General features: G+C 29.7%; 3 protein-coding genes across 7 annotated transcripts; 1 reads left to right on the plus strand and 2 right to left on the minus strand.

The window, feature by feature from the left end:
• Positions 1-407: 407 nt before the first annotated feature.
• On the plus strand, positions 408-5,236 carry LOC148233892 (protein SERAC1). 2 transcript variants are annotated; one of them, XM_088188701.1, is made up of 14 exons: positions 408-623; positions 700-874; positions 944-1,083; positions 2,398-2,627; positions 2,705-2,832; positions 2,894-3,054; positions 3,125-3,343; positions 3,412-3,495; positions 3,564-3,657; positions 3,728-3,826; positions 3,885-4,072; positions 4,137-4,277; positions 4,346-4,550; positions 4,622-5,236. In XM_088188701.1, exons 5-14 carry the CDS (start codon positions 2,720-2,722, stop codon positions 4,788-4,790), a joined length of 1,473 nt encoding a protein of 490 aa, XP_088044827.1. In that variant the 5' UTR covers positions 408-623; positions 700-874; positions 944-1,083; positions 2,398-2,627; positions 2,705-2,719; the 3' UTR covers positions 4,791-5,236. The 2 variants fall into 2 exon arrangements, with proteins under 2 accessions (XP_088044827.1, XP_088044826.1); XM_088188700.1 differs by having other exon boundaries at positions 944-1,079.
• On the minus strand, positions 4,330-10,964 carry HLH3B (Helix loop helix protein 3B). 2 transcript variants are annotated; one of them, XM_088188708.1, is made up of 5 exons: positions 10,828-10,964; positions 6,892-7,064; positions 5,822-5,982; positions 5,240-5,756; positions 4,330-4,570 (listed from the first exon to the last, which is right to left on the minus strand). In XM_088188708.1, the coding sequence occupies exons 2-4, from the start codon at positions 7,048-7,050 to the stop codon at positions 5,252-5,254; spliced, it is 825 nt and encodes a 274-aa protein (XP_088044834.1). In that variant the 5' UTR covers positions 7,051-7,064; positions 10,828-10,964; the 3' UTR covers positions 4,330-4,570; positions 5,240-5,251. The 2 variants fall into 2 exon arrangements, with proteins under 2 accessions (XP_088044834.1, XP_088044833.1); XM_088188707.1 differs by having other exon boundaries at positions 10,661-10,964.
• A 504-nt stretch (positions 10,965-11,468) lies between these two features.
• LOC148233894 (uncharacterized) lies at positions 11,469-20,174 on the minus strand. 3 transcript variants are annotated; one of them, XM_088188702.1, is made up of 14 exons: positions 20,072-20,174; positions 16,644-16,794; positions 14,377-14,521; positions 13,885-13,972; positions 13,608-13,789; positions 13,388-13,548; positions 13,052-13,327; positions 12,865-12,989; positions 12,614-12,799; positions 12,423-12,546; positions 12,246-12,364; positions 11,960-12,189; positions 11,707-11,890; positions 11,469-11,632 (listed from the first exon to the last, which is right to left on the minus strand). In XM_088188702.1, exons 2-14 carry the CDS (start codon positions 16,747-16,749, stop codon positions 11,486-11,488), a joined length of 2,073 nt encoding a protein of 690 aa, XP_088044828.1. In that variant the 5' UTR covers positions 16,750-16,794; positions 20,072-20,174; the 3' UTR covers positions 11,469-11,485. The 3 variants fall into 3 exon arrangements, with proteins under 3 accessions (XP_088044828.1, XP_088044829.1, XP_088044830.1); XM_088188703.1 differs by lacking the exon at positions 20,072-20,174 and adding an exon at positions 16,880-17,081 and having other exon boundaries at positions 16,644-16,791; XM_088188704.1 differs by lacking the exons at positions 11,469-11,632; positions 11,707-11,890; positions 11,960-12,189 and having other exon boundaries at positions 12,269-12,364; positions 12,478-12,546.
• Positions 20,175-23,175: the final 3,001 nt, after the last annotated feature.

A 23,175-nucleotide genomic window follows, 5' to 3' on the forward strand; every position in this document is an offset into this window, starting at 1 on the left:
TACTCATTTATGTTTCATCGCCAACAAGTTAGAGACACGCTCAAGAGGATGATATTTGACTGTATGATCGTTTATTACTCATCAAAACCACTCGCACTAAACATATAAAATGGTTCGCAAGAACTTTAATTTTAACCTTACTTACTTTGATACATCAGCACACCAGGAATCTTGACCATATTGTGAAAGCGGTTTTGTCTCACTATTATTGTAGCATAATTTTCTAAAACTGTATAAAAAACTTTTTAGTTTTTACTTTTAAAATTATATAATAAAATTGTTTATTTATATTTTTATTTTATTTTGAAAATATAATTTTATTGCTAAATAATATATAAAACATATTTCAGCAAATTAAATTAAAGACTCTGGCCGAATAATATCGTGCTATGTCCACATTTTATGACAGCTGTTCCTTGAACGCATTGATAAGGTTGACGTTTACAGTGTAACATTTGAAATCTCAACCGTTTATAACGCAATAATTACGCATTACATAAATGTTAAAGAACAACTACACACTAAATGATCACCGGAGTAAGAAATGTGATTTGGAATATTAGATTAAGAGGCTGGGATTACATTAAGCAGTATGCAGGATACGCAGCTGCCATCAGCTCTGTGTAAGTACTTCCTAAAATACTAATTCATGCATCTACAATATGATAATAATTCATCATTGTGCAATAAAATGTTCAGATCGTTTATATGTGGAGCCGCCGTCTATAAGACTCGTTATGCTTTGAATCGAATTGTTGCCAGTAGTGCTTTAGAACGAGAACGTGGAGGTAGGCCTGAATATCTATTCGTAAACGATCCAGCATATGAGGAGCGCATCAGACAGCACTTGGAAGATGAAGATGCATGGTCACCTGTAATTGAATAATTTAATTAATATAAATAAATATACTTATATGATTATACAATATAATATTTTTGAAAGGGTCCAGTTCTTGGACGTTGGATAGGTGGATTCCGTAGAGCATATTGGAGACGATTGATACACATCAGTCGCAATGGTAGTCCGTCTGATAGGCAAAAGGCATTACATCATCTTTCTGCTATAAAACATCTCAAAGGTATGTATTTATATATGTGTATATATAAAATATATTTTTTGCCTATATATTATTTATTTATAACATTATTCATAATATGCACTATGAATCTCTGCAATGCTAAATATTTTTTTCTGTTTCGGTCAATCTTGGTGGTGAGAACAGTTGATGGTATGTGGATTTATTTTTATTACAGAATCAAGCTTTAATTAACCACTTCACGCTCAGTTTTTTTTTCCAAAAAATCTTCTAAAATGAATTGCTTTTTTTAATTGCATTTTAATAATCTATGTTTAATAAAAAAAAAAATTAATTATTTATTATAAAAATGGTAGAAACGAATTTTAAAAATTAACAAAATTATTAAGTTTCTTGATTTTCAGCATTGAGGAAAAGACTCGAAGAATGCTATTATTTTACCATTTTTTTCGAGGATCGGTCGAAATCTAGAGCCTTGGTTTGATTTTGAAAAATACACACGAGACCCCATCTTTTCTAATACAGATATCAAATATGTACGAGTGCGAGCATAACGATAAATGAACACCCACACGGGTACGAGCGTGAGTGTAACGACATGTTCAATTCACTCGTATCAGTATGAGTGCGAGTATGAAGTGGTTAATCATGCGATGCTTAACATTTTCATCATTAGTACATAAAGAAATGGTTATAAGGACCTTTATTTTGTATAAATTTAGAGAAAAGTGTTGCACCTTGAAACAATCTAAATTATCTATTATAGTAGTCAAAGTTCACCAGTCAGGTTGGAGAAAGGCAGGATATTGCTAGTCAAGTTTCTTTAGCATGGGTCTCAATACTTACAAGAATTGAGTTTTTATGCTGCAGTAATGGGTGATTTAGTGACTTGGAAGTTTGTGGTTATTGTGCAATACTGGGTGTCCTGCAAGATTTTTAAATCTATTATTGACGCCATGCTCTTGTGTCTTGCTATGAAATACATAAAAGGAGTGATGCTTCCACGACAACAGCCGAGGTGCTACTAACATGTGTCTGTGCTTTTATTCATAATGATATGTGAAGAAAGTGTAAAAAGCTAGCAACGTTAACTAACAATTTCTATGTGAATTATAACTTGAAACTCTTTCAAATTAGAAATATTGAATATTTCCTATTGTTTCAAATTAAAATCTCAGAAGTTAATATTTTGTAATTGTGATGGTTATCATGAATTGGAATATTGGAATTGTTTCAAGGTGTTTACTCTTGTATTGAATTAATCAAATTGCTTTATTCTCATAATTTTCTTTACTTATTTATTTATATTTCTAATGTATGATAATATTTTTTATATTATAATTATTATTTTTAATAATAGAATGGGAATGGACATGGCTAAGTCAACGTTTAGATGCTCGCTCTGTTGTTTGGCTTGCTCGTCACGGAGGAAAATGTGCTTGGCGCTTAACAGGTGGAATACCCCCTTTGCCCGTAACAGCTGATTCATCTCATTTGACAGCACTTACTAGTGTTGTAAATAACACAAAAGCGAAAGGACGATGCCGTTGCTTAAACACTTACATCCAAGAACAGTTGGACCATCAACAGGTAATATATTATATATATATGTATATATATATATCATATTATAATTAAATAATTTATTTAAACGTCAATGTTTGTAGGATGTACAAAGACTTATGGAGCAAGAGACGAGCGCTGGTGAAAATAAGCAGAATGATGAGAATGCAGAAATGTTGACTTGTTTGGAGTCACTGCTTCATCATTTCGATTTGAACTCGACGCCTTCTAAGTGAGTCTTTTTAAAGATATATTTTAGATCTTAATTACAATACTTAATATTATGTTTATAGATCAGAGCTTACAGCTGAAGAAGTATTCGTTAAAAATGGAGGATTAACATTTATAAAACAGGTGGCATCTAGCTCAGATCGATCCTTACAGATTTTAGCAGCTAGGATTATAATGAAACTATCACATTTTCCTGATCTCTTGCCAATGTATCATAGAGCTGGTGTGTTTTGTTGTTTTGCTATCTTTCATTCATTATCATCTATTTATCTGATTATAATATTTTATTTTAGGAATTATATCGATTTTGGCATTGTGGATAGAAAAAACCGATAGCAAAAATGCTGAATTGTGTTGCATGGCCGCCGGAGCTTTGGCTAGTCTCGAAGATGGAACCAACGAAGAAAAGCGCACTAAAGAACTTTACGGGCCCGCTGTTCAATTGCTCTATCCCATAAATCATACAATGAAACCTCCTCAAATTGACGCTGTTTTTGTTCATGGTCTTTTAGGCAAGTCACTAAAATAATTCACATAAATATTTATAATTTGTATGCCTTAAAAATGTGAATATAATCAGGTGAACCTTTCGTAACATGGAGACAAAGAGATGGCATTGGAGAAGATGCAAATTTACAAAATAATATTATCTACGACGAAGATGGTAATATCTTAGATAATTTAAAATATATTATTATAATAAGAAAATATTAGACTTGTATATTGTTTTAGAAATTATTTCATCAAAGAATAAAGTTGAAGTAGTTTTAAGAGATATTCCAGAGTTCTCTATGAGAGATTCTAGTTATACAGATTTGTCTTATAAGTACGTATTTATTTTATTTTATTTAAAAAAAATATAGTGCAAGTGAATGTACTGATAAATTTTATTTTAGAGATAATTATAAGCTTGCCCAAGATGAATTCACTGATTTAACATCGCGTACACAATGCTGGCCACGAGATTGGTTGCCCTATGATTGTACTAACATCAGGTTAGTTTTTTTACTTACTAATAGCTTTTATGTGCTTCTTTACTAATTGTATAATTAGAGTTTTAGGCGTAAGTTATGATACGATGATGATGGAATGGAACACAGGTTGTCGAAACGACGGAAATATTGAAGATCGAGCTCGAGTCCTCGGTGCTGCTTTGCAAAAAGCCGGCGTAGGATCTAGACCTATAGTTTGGATAACGCATTCGATGGGAGGACTCATTGTTAAATACATGCTTGTACAATGTAAGTATCATATATAATCAGATCTCTTTAATTAAATATAATCATATATGTATTATAATATCAGCGATGGAAGCCAAGAATGAAGAAGAACAACAGATGGCAAAGAACACAAAAGGCATAGTATTCTTCTCAACTCCGCATCATGGCTCTCGAGCAGCACACACCTTGATTTGGCCATCTAAAGAAATACAAGATATTCGTCAAGGTAATTAATTTAATAAAATACCATTTAATATTTAAATATATACATATTTTAATTTTATTTATTTTTAGACAGTAAAGTATTGGGTAAACTACACAAAAAATGGTTGACTGGAGGATGGCCATCGATTTGCATCGGAGAAAGCAAGCCCACTAAATTGCTATCGTTTCCTGGTCTTTCTTTACATTTAGTCCCTCCTGATTCAGCCAACGACAATCTGGGACCTTTTTACACTCTACCATTGGATCACTTGGACATTTGTAAACCCGCCACAAGGTAGGTCAATCGTGCATCATCTGAAAATATAATTTTTTATGTAAAAACATTGATGAATATTTATTTTAAAGGCATTCGTTCATCTATCGGATCGTGGTCGATATGATTCAACACGCAAAGGGCGAAAAATGTAGGAACGAAAATTGTACAGAGTGTACCAAAAAGACTGACAATTCCGACAAAAATATTGTGTTAAGAATATTCGACGAAGTAATGACTTTCTTTTTTACGATTATATAATCAGGTTTTTTTACCGATTTATATGACCAAATTGAAGTACAAATCGTACTTAAAATATAGTCGTTAATGAGGGATATTAAAGCAAATGCAGAAATAATCTATACTTAGTCTGGAAATCTATATCCATCCAGTCAGTACAATATTGAAGGTTTTTTTTAATAATTTTATCGCTCTACTTATTCTGTATGGGTGTATTTGTGTTTAAAATTTATACTAATAACATTTTTTTAATAGTCGCTTGCAAATATCTTGAAAAAGAGATCTTTTGCTTTGGTACCCCTCTTATATTATATTTAACGTTTTCTGTGATTCAGTATGCGTCTGAAGTTTCGATATTACCCCTCACTGTTAATATAAGAGTTACACTATTATTTATTTTTATTTGATATATTCCTATTGAAGCTTTAAAGTGTTTATATAATAATAAAGTTTGCTTATAAAGTAAATACCTTTATTTTAATTTAATCAACCTTTCGATCGTGTTTCAGATCCTTGACATTTGTAGATTCCGTGTTTTCGTCCACTTCTACCTTGATCCTTTTGGTGTTCCTTTGATTGGAAGTTTTCCGCTTTCCTCCCTCGTTGGGATTGTAACAAAAATCAATACTCTTACTCGACGGTGCAATCATCAATAAATTGTTTCCGTTTGTGTCATAAACGAATCTAGGATTCAACCTTGACTTGCACAACTGATTGTTGAAACTGTTTGTTGCTGAGGGTATATCTTCTCTGGTCAAAGCAGTGTTCCGTCTCAATCTAGCCCTGGTCCTCAGCTCTGTCTGTTTGATCGGAGTGCATTGAGTCTGATAACTGATAGGACTGGCCGAAAAGAATCTGGTGGTGTTGTTGTTAGTGACCGTTTCGCATTTTATAGTTATGGAATTGCTGTTGGATGTTCTGGATTGTGACGGTTGACCGCTTGCTGATTTTTGCCATTCAAGTACGTTACATAGTAGTCTTATGTATCTGAAATATTTTTACGTTAATACTTATATACTATGTTAAATATGTTTTAGAATGATTGTTAATACCTGATGGACATTCGTAGTATTTCATTCTTGGAAAGCTTCTTATCTGGTGGGTGTGTGGGCACGAGGCGTCTGAGTTCGGCAAAAGCCCCAGATACATTCTGCTGTCTCCATCGCTCTCGACAGTTTGTGAAGAGCTTCTTTACTGGTCTGTTAGTTGGAGTCTATAAATAAAAAATATATTTTAGAAAGATAATGCAGTTGGTGTTCCGCTACTTTTTTCCGAAAGATCAAAGATTTACCACTACTAAACGAATAAAAGTACGATGAAAAATCTCGCGTTTTACGAAATGGCAACTTGTAAAAAATAATGTGTAACCGATTTATAATTAATTCGAAAAAGGAGCACTGGGTGCTATTAATTGAAATTAAATAGAGATGAAAAATTGTGGACACGCAAAACAATATCAAATTGGTGGTATTGACAAGTGTCATTGAGACCAGCCAATTTATAACAATAAAGATAACGCAGAATCTATAGAAGGATTTCCTATTAAAATTGCGATTATTGGAGAATTCCCAGAGATTATATAGTATATAATACATATTTTATATCAAAATTTAATGATGTTTTAACAGAAGCTATAAAAATAGAACGCAAAAAATGTCACTAATAATTATATATCAGTCTATTCTCAATTAATATAATAGAAGTAATTTAATTAATACATTAGAAGTTCTCACTCAAGTGAAAAATGGTATTGAACTTGAAATAATCTGGATTTTGACCTTGATAATGATTTTTTCCTAAATGTCCTAAAAAAGCATTTGGCACAGAAATAATATCACGAATTTTTCCATCAAACGATAAAATAATCCAGTGATTCATTATTACTGCGAAAAATATAACATGCTTGCAAATGAGTTATACGTTATAGAATGCTATTTTGAGCCACAGATAACAACGTTAAAAAGAAAAATATTTATTATAAACCAGTTAATTTATTAATGACATTTATTTTTTATTTCCTTTACATAAAATTCTATTCTCTAGTCTTGATTTTCAAAAAAATAGTAAGAATCAAAATTCTCAGTATTCAATATCTTACTCAAGATTAATCAATAGAATTTACCTGATGCCCATTCGTCAACATATCGTTTTTGTTAATCTTCTGATCTCCAGCCATGGAATCATTTTCCTCTTCGGAGTCCTGCAAAGAAAACTCGTCGGAGAGCATCTCACTGCAGTTCTCATCCTCGTCTGAGGACGATTCACGATCTGATGCTGCCATGTTGACGATCAAACCTTTAAAATATGAAATACTCTATTTACTAATAATTTAAAGATTTATCTGATGCGGCTGGAGAGGAAGGAAGTGGACTGATGGACGCTTCCGTCCATCTGTCAGCTGGCAGGAAGCCGAATGTTATTTTTTTGCAATTAGTCCTCGACGAGATTTTTTAAAAACAATATTGTGCTATTTTTTAGAGAAAGCGATGTTTTGTGGCTAAATTGTTTTTAAGTTATTTGTCCATAATAAACTAATTTGCATCGCTTATTAAATCGCATCACGCACATGTTTATGGTTAAATATAGAATATAAGATACAAATAATTAAGAGTACTACCTTGGACAACTAGTTATTAGGTATGAATATCGCTACAACGAGTAGCAATTCATTTGTAAAATATCCAAAAACATTAAGCTTCACGGCTAAATATTTTTCGTTTTTTTAAAGTAGGAGAGCAATTTAAGTAAACATATCAAACCGTTTTGCATTACGCAATCAACACGTCTCAGTTTTTTACTTTCAAAAAAGACGTTAAAAAAACGTTCCTATTATAAATTATAACAATGCATGCTAGATCTCGAAGGTCTGTGGCAAATAGTAACAGGGAGAAACGCTTGTTTACATCAGCTAGTAGATATTTATTTTTTTTATTTACTACCATAGCAAATATTAAGCACTTCTATTATGTTGTAAAAAATTTGAAATGATTTCATATGTACATTAATATATATTTACCAATACGATAGACCAGTAGTATAAATCGGTGGCTAATACCCGAAAGACCTGTTAACATTACATTGACCTTAGTATTTTTCAATTGTGTCTGAGCAATTTGAATCATTGATTATTATATAATTTTAAAGATTATGTTTTCCTAGATTTCCCTAATCTCACGGATGAATAAATAAAATAAAAAATCGAGATAAATCATGCATAGTGACCTTGTGGATTGTATGCTGTGATAAAAATTAATTAATTTATGATTTACATTTTGATTCAAGTTTAGTGTCTCATTATTTACTTAAAAGTTATTGATTGTGTTTACCTCTAAGTGCTAAAATATTTCAATAAGTATATATCACGGACGGATCAATTGTTTGGTTTTACTCGATTATAACGAATTCTTATGAACAACATAACCATAATGATGCCATAGTTACCAGATATGGCTTTCCTGTTTCCACAGATAAAGAGGAAAATAAAAGGACAGCGTTTTGCAACCATAAAAGAGATAAAGGCGAAATCGCTAAATGAACAGATTTCACAAATATTATGCGGATTGAAAGAAACTCTGTCATAAGTAACTTATTTTAATGGGACAATTAACAAATGAACAGAACATATGAACACTTTCTGATAAAAATGAAAATTTTATCACGTTTCGTAAGCCGTAGTGGAAATTATACCAAACTATGCAGCCTGGTATAATACATTTTCGATCATAATCTATCATTGGTCCAGCAAAGCATGAGGGCCCAGCTTGACAGGCACAGTTTTTAAGCACTCAATAAAAAAAATATCAAAAGTTAAAACAAACACAATAAAAATATTTTTTTAAGATCAAGCTACAATATGATCATTTAGCATTATATACATACTCATAAAAGAGACATTCCAAAAGAGACCAACTAAATATCATTATACGATATGTTTATGTTATTCGGGATGAGAATCAACAACCCACAAATATCGATATTAGCGAAACATTTTTTTTAATTGAGCAATGATTCAGCAGAAGGAATAACCAATCAAATAATGAATTTATTGAACAACGTGAATATCCCTATTGAAAAATATTACTGCTAGGAATATGATGGAGTAAGTGTTATGAATGGTGTGAAAATGAGGATTAAAACTATTCAATCAAATGCGGAATACGTGCATTGCGACAGTCATAATGTAAATTTAGTTATCAATTGCCATAAACTATTGTCATTCAGAATATCAATACTTTTTTTGGCAATAGCATAAAGATGTGTGATCTTCTTTCTTAATTTTTCACAGAGTCAGAAGTTTCCTTAAAAAAGCTGAATTCTTAATCAATATAGGCAGTGAAACTTCGTTTTACTGTTATAATAAAGACATTGATGAAAATAAATCTAAAATCGATAAAAAATAAGAAGCAATCCGAATAAAAAATAAAATAAATAAAAAATCATATTTTAAACAAAACTTTGTCATTAAATCGTATATATGAAAATATAAGTAAATTACGAAAATAATACGAAGAAATAAAATCAGAAGCGAATGAAATGGCCTGTAAGTGAGACTTAAATGTTTATTTTAAAAGGAACTATTCAGAGTTAATGTATTTTATAATATTATTGACAAGGTAACCGTTCAACTTAAAAGTCGCTTTGAAGGAATGCAGTAAGTAAGTTTTCTTGAACCTCACATATCATAAATATATCAGAAGTAAATATTTTGGAAAATTGTTTGTAACTCAGCAAAAATACCACAACTTCTCTATTGAAAAAATACCTTATTGAATATATGCCCATAAGACAGAATTTCTCATCAAAAAATACAATTGTTTAGTAAGTAAATTTTCAGAAATTTATGTCATGTTTATATTATTTTTAAGTAAGTTAAAAATTATAAAATACTACAAAAGAAACAGAAACGGACATTCCAGATTCAACCATCTCGCATTGCTGGTTGAAGACAAACAAGCATAGAAAATGGAGTTTAAAAACTTATTAGTGATTACCCAAATCTTAAAGCGAGAAAGAAGAAATTTTAAAATTGGTTAGATTTTTTTACTCTTTTATGTGAATATGTATTAACATGTAGTAAAAATCATTTTATCTGATATATAAAAAATCATGTTAAAGGGGGACTTGCATAATTTTTGCACGAGAGCCTAAAATTTCTAGCTACGCTACTGCATAAGAGGCGTTAGCCCAGTGCGTTACTACGGGGTAAACACAATCAGCACCTACAAATAGAGGTGACCGGATTATTGCACATAAAAAATTTCAAACTTCGAAATTTCTGAATATATGCGGTTTTGCGTTATCAAATATATTTTACTTTTTATTTCAACAGTTTTATATTTTTCTCTATTATTAAGTAAAAAATTGTAAAAAGTATGGGAAATATAAGTATAACATACCAATGTAAATATCTAATATAATTGTAAAATATTTTTAAAACATTAATAAAACTAATATATATTTATATAAATATATATTTTTTAAACATGTTTACGGTACGAAAAATTGTAATAATTTATTATTAAAATATGAAAAGAGGGTTGGAAAATATATAAAATTACCATAAGATTACCATATATTATTTCTTAAAGTAGCATATTATACAATAAAATTTCAATGCTAAAAATAGTATTGAAAACATTATTAAAATAAAATAAAATAATAAATGGTTTAATGATATAAAGCTATTTTATAAAACTACTTTCACATTTAATGTTATACTATTAATGATTTGCCGTAAAACATTGTATTTTATATGAACTATATGGTGATTATTACATTAATATTTTTGTATAGATTTTTAATGACTCAATAAAAAATATAAAAAACAAACACAACATACAAAAATATTAAAAATAATTAAATAAACTAATATTACAATCGAAATATCGTACCTAATTGTATTCGCAAATCAGCTTGTTCATTTTCAGATTTTACCGAATTTAAAATGATATTATTTTTCATTGTGATGTATTTTTATCGTTAAATTATACAATGAAATAGTTTATGGTAAACATATATAGAATATAAGCGGTTATTTCTATTGTATAATATATATTACCAATATGAAAACAAAACGGATGTTCACACAATCCCACGCAGATTTTTATATTATTATATTTCACTCCATATTATAATTACGGTGAAACTGTTCAAAATTAGTACATATGCATCTCGTGCAAGAGTCGGGATTATACTGATGTAGATTTGTTTGATGCAGGAACGAGTAGGCGGAGTTTTAGGGAAAATCTCTTTGTATACGCCCATAGGGGTGAATTTTGACCAATGACAAAATAGGGGTGGAGTTTAATTTTCAGCATATTGAAAAATCAATGAAATTTAGTGTGTACTTACATAACAGAAACATAATAGTATTTTTGTGCGAAATACCGGAAGGCAGGATCGTTATAATAAATAACTGTAAGAATTAATTTCAGGGTGATTAAAAATCTTTGCTTTGTCTCGGTAGTGTTCCAGTATTAAAATGCAATTAAAAAGTTTCACCCTCTTTTAAAAGATTTTTTGGCACAATAAAAATATTTTTATTATTAAATTATATTTATTAAAGTCTATTATAATATAAAAATCACAAATATACCATTAAATTAATAATATAATTAGTATCACAACCTTAAAACTCACTTTTGTAATCTCACTTTTTTTGGCATTTGATCAATTTTGAGATCTAATCATAGATAAATAAAAACAGAAACATTGCTTTATTGAAAAGCCATGACTATAATTAAAACAGGCACTGTTATAACACAAACTATATATAATGCAGTACGTGGTTCACATTCCGACATAACAACAAATTCTTCATTCCACAAAGACTCGTTGTCATTTATTGGAACTTCTAAAACCACCTAAAAATAAAATAATAAACTATATTAATCTCCGTATATACTATACTAATAGATGCACATATGTATATCTGTACCTTTTCTCCACTGAAGAACGATAAAGGTATTGCACATTTACTGCTACTATTCTTGCATTCCATTACAGTGCCTTTAGTCAAATCATAAATGGTCTTTTGAAGATTAAATTTGACTCTAATGTAGTTTGTTTGTACTTCATTCTCACTGTTGAAGACAAAGAAGTAGTATCCGTTGGTTGGAACACTAAAAACACGATATTCTTTACATGTTCTTAATTTACAATATATATATATTACAATAAAATAGTTTTACCTATACGTTATGGTGTTTGAAAGAGAAGCTTGTTCATGAATATCATCAGAAGATGTTTTTTGGCACTGTTTGTGAGGCGTCAAGGGTAAATTTAGAATTAATCCTTCACATTCTAATAATGCTTCTTCACTTGATGAAAAAGAAGACCAAAACTCTGACCTTGACATATCGTTTAGAGTAGTTTCATTCAATCTATGATGATGATCGGCAAAACCATCAGCTTCAAACCCCTGAATAAATGTGAGATTTAATTATAAAAAATAAAATATATTTAAAAAAGACTAACTTCTTCCATTGCTGTATTTCCTCTTTCGTCTTCATCGTTAAGCTGATGATGTAAAGATGGAGTAATTTTAATATCTCTTTTTATCCTCGGATCCTTTTCCTTCCAACTTCTTTTCACACCTAAAATATATATCATTAATATTTAAGTTGTAGCTGAGTATAAAGATTAAGCAAATACCTTTGTTTTTATATTTGCTTTCATCAATCAATTGCATTATAATTTGTTTAAGTACATCTAATTTCTCTTCTGCATCTTCTTCCTCTTTAGCCACAGTCTTATTCTTACTCAAATCAACGTTATTCTGAAAATATTTATTCTCTTTACTAAAAAGCATATATTTTAAAATTACAATAAATAAGTATACTCACGTATACTGTATGATTGTTCTCAAAAGTATCTTTCAACTTATTGTTTAATTTATTTAAAACTCCTCTTCCGCGATCTCCCAATGTTTTTAATTTCTCAAAAATTTCATCTAACACTTCACTCGAATTGACATATGAATCTTTTTCTTCGATGATTTCTTCTTCTTCTTCTAAAATATCTATAAACTCCTGTAGAATATTTGTATATTATCATTCAATCTCTGCAGTGTGTAATTTATGATGTTTTTATCTACCTTATCTTCAATCACTTGAGTCGAATTGTTACTCATTTCATTTATAATTGTTCCATTATCATTTTTTTGAGATTCAACTGTATCATTGTGTGTGATATTTATATGCTCGAGCGGTAGTTCTAAGTCTTTGAAAAATATGTCACATTATCTTGTATTTAAAAAACTATTCTATTGTAAAGATAAGTACCTTTAAATGATAAAAATTTCTCTTCATCTTCATTCACATTCGTGTCTCTATATCTATGTTGTAATTGAGGCACTGTGACTATGTTTTTGTGTCGAATACGAGTTGATCTTGGTTTATGCTGCTTATTATTCAAATGAAGTAAAATATTCTTTAAAACGACTGGATCTAAAATATCCTTGTCTTCATTGATTCTCTCGCGTGTCATATTCCTATGAGTCAGGTTATTATGCTTAGGTGCATGAAAGTGAATCTCACCCAACTGCCTAATCATATCGCCTTAAAAATAATGGTTACAAATAATTATCTTAAATACATGTTTCTGTTATTAAAACATACCTGGCTTATTGATCAGTCGTTTTTGCATCGTAATATTTTCTAATTTGCCTATGTTGGCTTCGATGATTTCATCTAATTCTTCAGATGAATCGTCTCCTATGTAAGCGCATTCTTGTAGATGTTTATGTCCTCTAATCATTATGAGAGAAGCTCCAGACCATCTAAATATATTTTAAAATAAAATTTATTGCTAACAATGTATCTATTAGGGTTTACTTACCGCACGCACGTCGAAACTGTTACTATAGATCCTTGTAGTAGATAAAATCCCCAATATTCTTTCATGTCGTCCTCTAACATCAGATGCCTTGTCATCTCAACTGGTACTAGATCATTAGCGAATTTTGGTTGAGAGGACATCAAAAATGCGTTGAAAGTTGCATTGGAATGTAACAATTGACGCTGATAGAAAAATATTAGTAGACAGTGCATTATCTTATCTTGGATTTAGCAGTAGAAAAAGCTATATAGAACATAAGACTAAAGTAAACTCTTACTTGACACCAAGTGGTGGAAACTTTCTTATCTATGAGTCTCATGTCGCTCATGCTGACTGGATACATCTGGCCAGAAAATACAAAATATCTGTGGAAAATGATTAGACGTTCTTCAGTTTTTCAGATATTGGTATAGATAAAATTAAAAAAATAGCAATATGTAAACTTTGCTGTGATATGTTCAGTGTTTTTTGCGTCGTATAAAGCACTTTTAATAAGTTTAATATTTTCTTATAATTAATAATTATGATAAAACAGGAAGGAGCAAAAATACATATTAATTAAAAGGGCTTAACTTATTATTGATATAAATTCTAGACCATTATACTTAAGTATAAATTTAAGATCGGAATGTAAATAGAATCTCTACTAGACTATATATAGACAATAATATTTTTTTACGATTTTTTTATTTGTCACATCAACCATCATTAAAACAATATTATTTTATAATTATCAAATAATCAATAATACGTATTTTTAAGTTCTTACCTCATATAAAGTGGAATAGCTATGAAGAGCGTAGGCAAAATGGCGACTAAAATCAACAATCGTAGAGCTTTCAACGGTCCCTGCCAAGATGGTCGCACATTGTTATTCTGTATCGATTGTCTTCCGGCATATCTGATGTTTGACTCTAAAAAATAAACAAACATCAAGGGTGTGTTTATAATCAATTTGCTATCATTGCCCGACCATCCTATGAATAGAGATTCGGGAGCTTTCGAGCTTCGAGGGGATGAAGTCGCGCGACTGCCACGCGTTGCCTCATCCCTTATTGTCAAAATTAATCCAAAAACTATGGAAAGAGCGTGCGAATTAATCTATTTGATTTTAATATTTTTTATCTGATGTCCTGATATCGTGTGATATTAAAAAATCTGTTGACGCAATTCGAATTTTTAATCTAATGTACAAAATTGTAAAAATATAAATAGAGTTATTGATCTATTATCTAACGATAATTAGTAAATTGTTTTTAATTATTGCAATCATTATTGTGGCGTTGATCATTTTTTAATAACAAACAGTTTAAAATAAACATTTGCTTTAAATTAGTGTTAATACAAATACTGGTGATTATAAAGAATTTCCAACCAATGTAACTGTTGACTGATCGACTTCAGTCATTAAAAAATAATGATGGTCTAACAGTACATGTTAAACGAAATATTATAAAATATTCATACTAAAATGTGTTTATTACTTATAAAATAATCAATCTTATGTGAGTGCTGAAATTTGGCAGTTCCTTCCCTTTACATATGTTTATAAGTTTTATTCTTATAATTTATCATTTTTTTCAATCCATCAAGATTGCCACAATTTCGATTAAGTATTTGATAATTGATCTCATTCTCGATTCTACTATACTAACTTTTATGCCAAAATAACATTATAAAATATAGAAGAAAAAATCCTAATCACTGTGAATGCCGTTTTAGTCAACGTCCGATACACTAATACTGATGTCTTGGGATTGTATTTGGTTTTTAACACATCTTCACGCACGATTTGCAAATTATTTTTACAAATCAGGCCACATTGTCTTCTATTTTGCAGGCCAGGCGCAAAAATAATGATGGTGGAAGAATGGCTAGTCATTGTGCTATGTTAATTTGATAATTTATTAGCATATATTGTGTAGAACAATTCATTTATAATATACAGAATATATGTATATTATACTACTACATAAAGTAATCTTTATTTAATTTATTTTTAATCTTGGAGAATAAATCACGTTCATTTATTAATACTATAATCATAACTCCTATTGATTATTTTTTTTCTAATTTAACGACTTACTATTAGTGCAATGCAATATAAAATCTAATAAACATACTATTATTATGTGACAAACTGCAGAATTATATCTAGTAGTACAATAGTAAGTGCTCTTAAATATTGTAGAATAATTACAGACACTCATCGCTAGATAATACGTTCCAAAAAATATCGCGTAAATCGAGGCATAGAACGTATAATATTTAATAAATAATTTGTAATAAAACGATCGAATAGTATTTACGTGCACTTTTTAACGTTTATTTAACTTATAAAGTAAACGTGCAAAATCTTCAGCGACACGCGTGCAACCCAAGACGCTGCATGGGTAGTGGGTGAGGTTCCAGATGTAGATCAATTGCAAGAAGTGGGAGTAAGTTATTAACCCATGCATTTATACATCGCCGCGCTACACGTGTAGAACCAAATTTTGTTTGATTTGGAGTATTACATGTTTAGCTTTATGAAAGCTTGTAATTATTGTTATATTTCTTTCACTGCTTATTTTATGTCATCTTTCGTTTTACTTATAATATTTACTATGCAATTTTAATTTATAGTAGAACTACATATTTGCGTTAATTTACATAAAGTGGATGTGCGAATAGATGACAAAACTATATTTAAAAAGTTGCAGTACGATGATAAGGCGCAAGTATATTACAAAATGAAGAACTTGAGGTAAAAATGACCTTTAAACAGACTATATATACAATACATTATACATATAAGAATCACAACATAGATAACATTATCGCACATTATAAAACTCGACCCTGTTTCTGCTGTCATCGGAATTGATTAAAAATTTTAATTGGTTTCGTCTGTCAAGTATTTGTGTTTGTTTATGAGGAAATATCGTTACTTAAGATTAAAGAAATATTTTTTCAATGTATATCAATCACTGATACGTTGAAGTAACCAGTCATTATCCGGATATTTTATATTTTTAATACACATCAAAAAATTACCTTCCAGAGGCGCCAGCGCATATTCGCAGTATTCTCTCATTTTGGCTCTTCTTCCCTCGTTGTCAACGGATGAAGATGCCTCTTGCACAAGAGGTTCACATTCCATCTGAGCTCAAGAGATGTGTGATTTGTGATGCACAGCATCAAACTGCTAAAAGTCGAATGGCGTTATCAAATAATTGCAAGATAATACCTCTCCTTGTGTCAATAAACTATTGTTTGAGCCGACAAATTACCGCGATTTTTACAATTATACTATAAAAGCAGGTCAGTCTAATGACAAAATGACAGCGTAAGAAATATTATAATGAATACATTACTTATTATGAAATACAGAAATTATATTAAAACATTGCGACAATATTGAGAGAGGAATTTTATAAGTTGGGTCTTGGGGATAGCTATGTGCAAACTGTGCAAATACCATTGCACAACTGTATTTTATTAGAAAAATATATACTGTTACAATGTAAATTTTATTTAGTAACAACAAAAATATTATGGAGAATGATGTCGTAGATGAACGGTTAATGGTCAAAATTAATATTTTATATGTCAGTAATCAAATTGGAACGATCGTTATAAATAAATACGTTTTATATAACCTTGTATAAAAAAGTTAAATATTTTTACTTTTGTATTAGGATCATAAATATATTTATTTTCCTGAAAAATTATTAAAATATTATAAAAAAAAATAATCAGGGTTACAAATATTTTTCTTCTTCTAAGTCTCTTACTTTCAATCAAGACAAACTCCTTTATGCATTATTAAAATAAAGTATTAAATGTATACGTATCACATAAAAATAGCAAAGTCCACTTATATTACGAATCTCTTGTTGGTACTTACAATGCATTTATAATGAAATCGTATGAAAGAAAAACGTGACATGACTATTATATGTTTATTATAATATATCAAATAAAAAACATATTATAACATTAAAAGTATACAACGAGTATGCGACTTTTATAAATTGGTAACGTTTAAAAATGTTATAATATATTTTCCTTAATTCACTAGATTCTAAAAAGTATGAGTTTACAGTAAACAATTTATAAATTTATTAATCTTTGTTTATATAATACATAATAAATACAAAAGTTTAGTAATAATGGCTTTCATAATTTTAAGTAATTAATCTAAAAACTAATTATATTGTATATGAGTACGTAAATATATAAATATGTTTGTATATGACAATGTGAGTATATACTACATTTTTTTAATTAAATTAAATTGAGACCATCGTGACCTAACAGGTTACCCCAATGCGTCACGACGGTAAAAAACAATATATAGTAATATATTATAATATATTAAACATAAAAAATAAAATAAAAAAAAAATATAAAATAAAATATTAGTGAGTATGTATTATATATATGCGTCGGGCACTCACGCCGAGTCATCGGGTTTTTAATTTTATGTTAATACTTAAAAGATGCAGATTTGAAGAGCAATTCACAAAAATAGCTAATGTCATCTAGTTTTAATGTAATATTGAAAAATAAAGTTTAAATCTGCTTTACGCGGACATAACTCCTGAGCGAAGCAAGAAATCCAACTGGCAACAAAAATAAATATTCAATGTAATGGTGAATAAATACCAGTTTTAGCTGAATATTTTTTACAGAATATTTTTTTGTTACTTTACTGATATGTACTTATACACTGTAACTATCTAATTTCATAGGTAAATGTATTGCGGGGGAACACCTAAATATGAACATTTTATTCGACATTTTAATAAAGATATCCACATAATAAGATAGCATGTACACTCGATGTACATCACAGTAAATAAAACGCTAAACCAGCACTGGCTCTAATACAATTTGTTTTAATCGCGTTGAAACTAATGCGTTCGTCAGTTAATTTAATATATTATTTTTCAGCCAGCTAAATGTAATCTATATTTTGTATTGCTCTGCTTTATGTTACTGTATTTAAATATAAATGGGTGAATTTACAGAAAATCTCTTTAAGTTATTTTCCAACTACCTTAAATTATATTTTTCTTTAAATTTTGATATCTCTGAAACTTCTACATCATCGCAATTTTCAATAATAATTATATAAATAATAGCAATTATACATATACTATATATGTTACAGTGAATGTGTATTACCAGAGAAGTTATGTTTTTACTAGTGTTTCAATAAAATCATATCTTTACTAGCAAAAATATAATTGAACTTATAGGCCTTCGTAAAATTATATGCTGCTCTAAAATGTCTATAAAACTCAATTTGACAGTTGCGAAACGTCCATTTGCTGCTCAAACCTACACCTAACCTAAACGAATTAACCAAACACAACATGGCTTAACTAAGGTTCTAAAACTAAGTATAGTTTTTGCACTTTCATTTGAGTTTTTCCATTTATTTTTTATATTGTAGTATTTTATCAAACGATTAGACGTCACTTTATGAATTTTTGATCATGTGGAAATATTTCATGAACACATACAGTTTTACTGATATTGAGCAGTGAAATTGTGAATCAATTGCTTGATATATTTTAACTGACTGAGCTAGTAAAATTATATTCATACTAGTGAAAATATAACTTCACTGGTAATACACATAACTGATTATTAGCAATTAGGTACACGTTGATCTCGTATTTTGTATGTTATATTAATAATAGTCAAGCGAATTTCTTGGTCTATAAATATATGTATGTACTCTGGTTGTTCTAAAAATATATAGCATGAGACAAAAATATTTAGTTCTAAGCATGACTACCCGCTGAAACACTATCACAGTAATTAACCACTCACGATTATGTGTCAGAAGCGTTATCGATTGCGGATAGTAATACATTCTTAGAAAAACCGGAGCCATGTTATTACCTAAATACGTTTCTATAATAGTATGTTGTATTAAATATTACAAAACAGTAACATTATATACGTTTAAAAACACAGAGTGACCCAAATCTAAATATATTCCATATTAATCGCAGCATGAGACTCAAAAATCGTATTTTCTTTGTTTACGTTTTTTGGAATGGATCACATCGCCTTGAATAAATTATATACATATATATAATCACAAATAAATATATAGATATAAGCATTTCATTCCACGCGTTTAGATTTATATATATAAAAATATTAGATACTTTTAAAGGTATATTGTAAATGCATATACACAATAAATAAACGGTAGTAATAAAAATATTTTTATAGAAAGAATATAAAAATTATGAACTTCTTAATGTATCAGACTTGAGTGATAACTTTATCTTACTGTCTCAATGTGACTGTTGATTTAACCTTAAAGTTCATTGATTACTAAATAAAATGTATTTGTCAAGTAGAAGGCATTACACTGCAATTAATACGTTCCAACGTTTATCACAACAACGAAAAATATCACATTTTTACCGTAGTATACAAATTAAATTAATAGTTACCTGTATTTTGAGGCAAAGGTCTACACTTTACAAATGTTTATTGTTTTCTTAGTGCAATGACGCGTCGCGACGCGTTTACACGCTCTGTAGTCAATGTCTCACTGACGTCTGTTTCCATCGCTAGTAAATGCGTATTGATTATCTCAATGAGATTACAATATCACGGAAAAACTTTTACTGCAATGAACAATGATTTATCACGAGCGTAATGCATAGCTGGTCCTATGTGTGAAGTTGGATATGATAGTAAAAATAAAAACTGCAAAATTGTATCCGTTCCTTAGTTTACTCGCATGTATTGTTGGAACATTTTCAGGCGTAGTTCATGGAATATCTAAAGAGGATCATAAACAAAGTCACATTTAATGACATTAAAACACAATGAAAATCATATCGCATTTTGCTACTTGATGATAACATGCATGCATTTTGCATGCACATGAGCATGCTTCAGAAACTATGTCTCAGATACTGAATATCATTATTTCATCAATTTATTTACAAATATATATTTTGTTGTTTCAAGAAGCAGCTGTATTCATAAACATTCACTTGAAAGAATTTAGATTACCACTTTTTAGCGCTTCATATCATTCAAGATTAAGAATTGGCTGTTAAGCACCAGAAAAAATATTTTGTAGGCAATTTCGCTAGACTATTTTTACCCTTATTCGTGAACAAAATTTATCGCAATGACTCGAATTTAAAAGCCTAATTGCATTATTTATCTGTGACACAAAGAATAAGTTATTTTCTTCGCTGGCATCATACATTCGTATTTGGATATATGATATAATACATATTCTAAATGCACTTTCGAAACAGATCTATCATTTTCACAATCAAACCAATTTTGAAAGAATTTTACTATTCTTTCAAAATTCTTTCGATTGTGAATAACTGTGTTTTGATGTTGAAAGTGAACATAAAACTTGATTTTGTCTCTGTGAATAGGTTAAATTCGTTTTTATACTTTTAAGTGGTACAAAAAGGCAGTAAATAACTAAATGCAAATTAGAATAGATTCTGATATTTTCTTTTATATCACACCGAATATTATTTAATGGAACTTTATTACTCAGGTAGATGAGATTTTCATATTCTAACATATTAATATCTTATGATTCATAAATATTGATTAAATTTCACAAATTGATTTCTGTAAACAAATCGTTCAAATTAACATTATTTATTATTTATATTTCTATCAAGTTTTTGGTTATTTATATCCTTTATTAAAATATTCTATTTAGCAAATGTCGTCGCGTGTCGAGAACAACTTTGGAAAAATCAATGGGGTGAAATTATTCCCCCGTTAGCATTGACGGCAAATAAAAAATCGCCGCTTTGAATATAAAATGCGGATCATATAAAAATCAGCGGTCAACCCTCAAGCACATAATGGGGTGCTTTTGACATCTAAGCTGAATTTGACTGGTGTGACTATTTGGGGAGGGTCTTAATAATTGTAATTAGATCCGTGTGAAAATTACTAAATAGTAGAAATTTTTAGAAAAATTTTGATTTATTTTAATGAATTTCATCAGAATATACACTGTTAGGTATTATGGCTATTTGTGGTTAAAAATTAGGGTGAAGTCTCCTAATTCTTCTTGGCTATGGAAAGCCAGAGTGTAGTCACGTGTCGAGCGAGTGGCAAGCGAAGATAAGGCCTCTCCATATTTATATATGTACGTTTTATATTATGCTGTAATTTCTACGCTGAAAGCGTCTCTTGTCTAGGGTGCACAAAATTCTATACTATATATAAATGTATATCTAATAAAATTTAATTTTAATACAAAATCCTAATATATGTTACTTTAATAGTATAGTATCTAGATTTATCTCAAATGGGGCGATTCCGAAGCCGCACGCGTATGGCATCAATAAAAATGGGGTGTGATAATCGTTGGAGTGTAAATCTGCAAATTGTTACATATTATCACAGTTCAGCGACTTTATTTATGATAACTATTGTCATTAAGAATGGGCGGTGGCCCATTGTAATAAAAAATGACGTGTGATATACTGATAAAAAATGTTATTTGTAAAATTCAGGGCTGACCAATATTTTCAACTTTAAAACACGCGCGTATCACCTATACCCTTTTATAAGTGAATTACAAAAATGTCAAATGTCAAAAAATAAAAATTAATGGCAAAACTATATTGTACATATATGTACGCTTGGCACTGACTGATCTGATAAAAGTAGGCAAACCTACTGTTTTTTTTATCAATGAATCACAAAATATTTTTCAAAATGTAAGTACTATTCTTGATAATGCAGGAAAGATGTGTTAGTGGATGGAAAAAAATAAAATATATTACAATAGATTTTGACAGTAAAAGTTTAATTTATAGCAACTGTACGTTGTATTGCTCTGCGGTTTACATTATTATTTAGTCTCAGTTTACCACAATTTATAAATATTTGCAGAGACTTGAAAGGATAATATTAATGAAATATTTTCACAGATTGATTTAGTCCGCATGACAACTACTCTTCTATATTTCAATAAAATCAATGAATTGTATTCGCTGTGTACTATTATATTGAAGAACTATTCTTTTAAAACATAATAAAAGTTCAGGAATTGGCTTTGTTCCATTTCAATAATATATATAGAAGATTTTGGAGGACAATCTTACCAAATTTTCTCAATTCAAATGCAAATTAAAAATAGTTTTAGGGAAAAGTACCGGAACTCTACTTCCCTGGGGGTGATTATGTGAACTCGGTGACGATCACACTGATTATTTAGTCTGTTTTGCTGTCTAAAAATGTGCTGTCGGTGATAATGCAATTAAGCTTAAAGAAATTTTAATAGATATGACAAAATATGCCGGAACGATGATCCTGCGCATTCTGGCCCCACTGCACTACTGACTTTAAGACATCAGAATTCACCAAAATTGACTTATTTAATTTGTACGAACTTCAACCAAGAGGAGGCCGACCCAAATCGCCAAAACTGCCGCTTCTCTCTTCGTATTTCCTGGGCTAGCTCGACGTCTAGATTTCAGAGTTAAACCTCCTTCGGAGACTGTACGTGATGATCTAAATTGTTGCACAAAATAAATATTAGCAAACAAACTTT

This window comes from Plectrocnemia conspersa, unplaced genomic scaffold, assembly GCF_051122295.1.
Source record: "Plectrocnemia conspersa isolate PC_06_02 unplaced genomic scaffold, ASM5112229v1 ptg000007l, whole genome shotgun sequence".
Lineage (NCBI taxonomy): Eukaryota > Metazoa > Arthropoda > Insecta > Trichoptera > Polycentropodidae > Plectrocnemia > Plectrocnemia conspersa.

What these genes read in the sequence shown, in the direction of transcription:
- LOC148233892 (XM_088188700.1), top strand. Translation starts at nt 526, where the DNA reads ATGATCACCGGAGTAAGAAATGTGATTTGGAATATTAGATTAAGAGGC. An exon ending in TTGAACTCGACGCCTTCTAA is followed by an intron (nt 2,833 to 2,893) that starts GTGAGTCTTTTT and finishes TTATGTTTATAG; the next exon opens with ATCAGAGCTTACAGCTGAAG. An exon ending in TATGATTGTACTAACATCAG is followed by an intron (nt 3,827 to 3,884) that starts GTTAGTTTTTTT and finishes TTGTATAATTAG; the next exon opens with AGTTTTAGGCGTAAGTTATG.
- HLH3B (XM_088188707.1), bottom strand. Translation starts at nt 10,730, where the DNA reads ATGAAAAATAATATCATTTTAAATTCGGTAAAATCTGAAAATGAACAA. An exon ending in TGATTTGCGAATACAATTAG is followed by an intron (nt 7,065 to 10,660) that starts GTACGATATTTC and finishes CATATTTTAAAG; the next exon opens with GTTTGATCGTCAACATGGCA. An exon ending in ATACTACGAATGTCCATCAG is followed by an intron (nt 5,757 to 5,821) that starts GTATTAACAATC and finishes AAAATATTTCAG; the next exon opens with ATACATAAGACTACTATGTA.
- LOC148233894 (XM_088188702.1), bottom strand. Translation starts at nt 16,749, where the DNA reads ATGGAATGTGAACCTCTTGTGCAAGAGGCATCTTCATCCGTTGACAAC. An exon ending in GCTATTCCACTTTATATGAG is followed by an intron (nt 13,973 to 14,376) that starts GTAAGAACTTAA and finishes CATTTTCCACAG; the next exon opens with ATATTTTGTATTTTCTGGCC. An exon ending in ACGACTGATCAATAAGCCAG is followed by an intron (nt 13,328 to 13,387) that starts GTATGTTTTAAT and finishes ATTATTTTTAAG; the next exon opens with GCGATATGATTAGGCAGTTG.